A 4,894-nucleotide genomic window follows, 5' to 3' on the forward strand; every position below is an offset into this window, starting at 1 on the left:
AGTCTGATTTTCAGGCCTGACCGTAATGTTTTTGCCTGCCCAACCCCACTTCTTTCCCTTCCTGCCTCCCACCGGGTCCTCTGTCCCGGCTGCTTCCTTACCCAGAACACCTTGTCCCGCAGGATATTACTTCTGGAGCCACCTCAGGTGTCACCTCCACCACCACGGTGTCCACCAGGCTGAGTGACACAGGTGCCCCAGTTACCTCTTCCTGAAACACCCTGAACTCCTCTTTACAGGCAGCCTTCTTTAACCACCTGGTGAGAGAATTGGTGACTCGGGCTGCTGACCGCAAAGTCAAGAGTTTGAAACCATTCCTTGGGAGACAGAAGGGGCTTTCTACTCCCATAAAGATTTACAGTGATTGGAAATGCACAGGGTCAGTTCCCTGTCCTATAGGGTCACTATGAATCAGAATCAACTCCATGGCAGTGAGCTTGGTTTTTGAGGTCGGTTCCTTAGATTTGAGTTTCTTGATAGGCGGTTATTAGCCACAAGGTGAACATTTAATATATATTTAACACGCTAGGGAATAAACCAGTTCTATTTTTAATCTACATAGTTAACTTTAAGAAGCCATTCCATCAAAACCAGTTTGTCTTAGGAGGAAGTACAAATCCAGGTTCACACACTGTAACCGTTAATTATTCATTTCTGTTATAGACTGGATTTTTAATTTCCTTTAAAATTAGTAGAACAGCCCCTGGACTTAATTTTATGGTTTGCAGGAGTGCCATGTTTACTGATTTGGGTCGTTCCTGCAACTACTGCTATTTACTCTAAATGCAGTTTCAAGACAGTATGAAGCAGCATTTTGTCCTTTTTACGTAAGGTCGCCTTTTGTCCAGGGCAACTGTCGCAGAGCCAACACTTTAAACTGGGTCCCTTAGGGCCCTCATTCTCAGTATTTCGTTGACTTTGAACCTAGGTCTTAATCCAGAGCTGGAGCTCTCATGCAAAATGGCACGTAGCTGCCTTTCAGCAGTTAGAAAGGATGGGAAGCTCCATATTTTTAATATGGCTTTGTGAGAGGTTGCATATAATTCTAGTCTATGCCGGCTATCACTAATGGTGGGGCCAAGTCAAACCTCAGATACCAGGCAGACAAAACCGAACAAACCAGTTCTCAGAGACACAAAAGGAAAACTGGCCCTACGGGAAAAACAGGTCATACAAACTCTGGTCAAGTCACAACCTGCTACCTGCAAAGGCTTTTCTATGGCAAAAAAGTGTGTTCGTCTATGTATAGAAGTATGGATTCATAGATCTACCGAGCCTCAGAATTCAGCGTTCGACGTAAGTCCTAAGGCTTCTTCACGATAGACTCCCACTTGAATACCGGCCTTCAAATGAACACTGTGACGTAGGCAAGCAGCTGTTCTCCCTGGAGCAACAAACCACCAACTGAGCCCCCTACCCTCCAGTCCATTCAGACTTGTAGACCCCATAGGACGGAGCAGCACTGCCCCTTTCTGGGTTTCAGAGCTGTAAGTCTTTCCAGGAACAGAAAAGTCATCTTTCTCCTGCGTGGCCAGTGGGTTTGAACTGCTGACTCTGGGGCTAAGAGTCCAATCGGTAACGCACTATCTACCAGGACTCCTGCTCAAGGATCAAAAGATGAGTTCATCTTCTAGGAGATACGCATTGTCAACTGCCAATATATCATTCAGATTTTTCAAAACATCACACATCAAAATGGTGAGAGGTTAAGTTTTGTTTGTTTTTTTTACCTGCCTAGGGTTAAACTTTGAGACAGGAAAATATGGAGAGCTTAAGATATGCTTTCTTTCTACCAGGACTCAAAGGAAATTAGTCCAGGCATAAAATATAAACTGTTTTTTTTAATGGGTCCTGTGAGCAAAGATGAAGCTTGCTAGGCAGAGAACTGTAAGTGCTAACCAAGGGCCATGCTTAAATATGGATTTCTGACCTGACATGCCTGGCTCCCTGCGCACCTTACCTTGCCTCACATAGGAAGCCTAGAGTTGCCAGTGAGGAATGGAATCGCTCCTCAGGGACTGGGAATGGAGCCATTCAGTGGCTCTCAACCTTTTCACAGGGGTCGCCCGATTCATAACAGTAGCAAAATAACAGCTATGAAATAGCAACGAAAATCGTTGTATGGCTAGGGGTCACCACCACACGAGGAACTGTGATTTCAGAATCAACTCGATGTCAGCAAGTTTGAGGGGTTTTTGTGGGTGTTGCTATGTTGAGTGATCATAACTCCTTAAAGCAAGGGATCCTCTCTGCTAAGAGCCAAAACCAGTTATATTTCCAAAGGCGCTTGACATGATGGAGAAAAGACCATTCTGAAGTGGAACCCCGAGTACATGGTTTAAAAATCGCACAGGCTAGAACATACTGCAAGACTGAAAGAGTTGTACTATTAATGCAAAGCGAATCGTCAGGGGAAGGACGAATTACCAGTCTCAGGACTCCTGCTCCGGGATTACGCCCATTACTCGTGAATGCTTTCTTCATCGTAAAGAAATGCGAGCCTATCGTTAAGCATCTGAAATCCGAAACCTGAAAACGCGACATTAGGCTAAGAAAAATGTCTTAAAGCGATCGATACCAGGTCATCAGAACCACCCTTCGAAGGCGGAAAAACCACTCCACCTTAGCAATGCGTGGGGAGTGAGAAAGGTCGAAGAAGAAACAACTTATCCGAGACCGATGGGCCGGCCCTATGGTTTCCTCGGAGAAACGGGTCCTGAACAAGCACCCCCTCCCCCAGTCCGCCCCACCCCCACGCACAGCAGGTGAAATCCGGCTCAAGGAAGCATAAAATGGTCCAACCACCCTCCAAACTGTATGAGCACCATTTCTGCCCCTCGTTTGTCTTCAGATAACCCAGCCGTGCCTGCCTCTTAACAAACCGCAGGCCTCTAGGGGGACCCGCGAACCAAAGGCTCCGAGCGATCCACGACCTGCTCTAAAGGTGCTCGGGCCACCCCGCGACTACACAGCTCTCTGGACAACGTGGTTTTCACCGACTTTATTGGTCCTGGGCCCAGGCAGGCTCCACGCCTCCCACCGCCCCACTAGATCGCACCAGGTCTTGACAACGCCCTGCACCTTCGGAGGCCCTGCGGGTGGCGAGGCACAGAGCCTGGGCTGGGGACGCCAGCACCGGGGCTCCCCCCGTGGTGGCGCCGGGGTCACTTGCTCTTAGTCTTCTGACTCTCCGTCTTCTTGGGCAGCAGCACGGCCTGGATGTTGGGCAGGACGCCGCCCTGCGCGATGGTCACTTTGCCCAGCAGCTTGTTGAGCTCCTCGTCGTTGCGGATGGCCAGCTGCAGGTGGCGGGGGATGATGCGCGTCTTCTTGTTGTCGCGCGCCGCGTTGCCCGCCAGCTCCAGGATCTCGGCCGTCAGGTACTCCAGCACCGCCGCCAGGTAGACGGGCGCGCCGGCGCCCACCCGCTCCGCGTAGTTCCCTTTGCGCAGCAGCCGGTGCACGCGGCCCACCGGGAACTGCAGGCCCGCGCGGGAGGAGCGCGACTTGGCCTTGGCCCGCACCTTGCCGCCCTGCTTTCCGCGACCCGACATGCTCGCCTCTCCCGCAGAGACTCCCGCGAGGAAAGCGAGCGCAGGTCTCCTTCCGGCTGGGGGACTGCAGCGCGCCTCCCCAGACCCGCCCTCGCTCCCCGGCTCCCTCGGGGCAGCGTCTTCCCATTGGCTGAACCAATGACGGGCAGCCCTCGCGCCCAATAGGAACACTGGCCGGGGGACCGCCTTCTGCAGAGCTGACCAATACACAGGGAAGACGTCTAGTTTTCCTGGACAAAGCCACACACACATATGTGTGTCCTGGGCCGGCAAGCTGAGGGACTTCAGGGCGCACTGCACTTGATGGGTCCTGGGGTGTCAGCGTCCACGCTTGTTCCCAGGGGAAGAAACTATAAAGAACGGAAGAAGTATGGTTCGAATGGAAACGTCCCTAAGAGGACTAAGGCCAGGGGCGCCCCACACAAGCCATGGTATTTTCCGTCACCATCACTTTATATGCGTGTGAAAGCTACACAAGGAATTAGGAAGATGAAAGACAAACGGAGGTCTCGGGATTATGGTGCTCACGAAGAACCGTGAGCTTCCAGAAGAACGAATCCATCTTGGAAGAAGCTGCGCCTCAGTGTGGAAGGAAGGCGGTATTTGTCTCCTGTTCCTTGGACGCGTTGCTATGGAGAAAGGAGCTTCCAGAGAAGGTCACCATGCTTGTCTAGAGGTTCAGCGGAAAAGAGCATGATTCTCAAGAGGCGAAATGACACAGCGGCTGCAACCATGGGCTCAAACCTAACAATGGTGAGGATTAGCCAAGACCTGACAGTGTTTTCTTCTGCTGTAATAAGGTCCCTGTGAGCCTACTTATTTGGATGTACCTCTAAACAACAACATGTGATGCAATTTTAATTGCGCCTCAAGTATGAAGTGCTCAAGCAAAAGATGCCCTTAAAAATGGAAGTTGCACTGCCTGACGTCTCCCTTCACCCACTTTTCTGTTGTCTGTCCCCCAGAGAGGGGGTTATATGTAGATCCTTATAATCGGTTCCCCCTTTCTACCCCACAGTGTAAGACATGATAAAATAATAATAGTGTATAAATTATCAAGGGTTCATAAGGGAGGGGGGTTGGGAGAGGAAAAAATGAGCTCATACCAAGAGCTCAAGTAGAAAGCAAATGTTTTGAGAATGATGATGGCAACAAATGTACAAATGTGCTTGACACAATGGATGGTTGGATGGATTGTGATAAGAGTTGTACGAGGCCCCATTAAAATGATCTTTTTAAATTGAGGTTACACTGTGTGCCAAGCATTACAGTGCTCTCTGGTTGGATTTACTCTGTCAGTACAGCAGCCAACAAAACAGTTATCTCACTTGGGTAGTATT

General features: G+C 50.0%; 1 protein-coding gene across 1 annotated transcript; it reads right to left on the reverse strand.

The window, feature by feature from the left end:
- Window positions 1-2,986: 2,986 nt before the first annotated feature.
- Window positions 2,987-3,635, reverse strand: H2AJ (H2A.J histone). Its single transcript, XM_075553085.1, has one exon. It carries the CDS (start codon window positions 3,552-3,554, stop codon window positions 3,165-3,167), a length of 390 nt encoding a protein of 129 aa, XP_075409200.1. The 5' UTR covers window positions 3,555-3,635; the 3' UTR covers window positions 2,987-3,164.
- Window positions 3,636-4,894: the final 1,259 nt, after the last annotated feature.

Source organism: Tenrec ecaudatus, chromosome 6 (genome assembly GCF_050624435.1).
Source record: "Tenrec ecaudatus isolate mTenEca1 chromosome 6, mTenEca1.hap1, whole genome shotgun sequence".
Classification (NCBI taxonomy): Eukaryota; Metazoa; Chordata; class Mammalia; order Afrosoricida; family Tenrecidae; genus Tenrec; species Tenrec ecaudatus.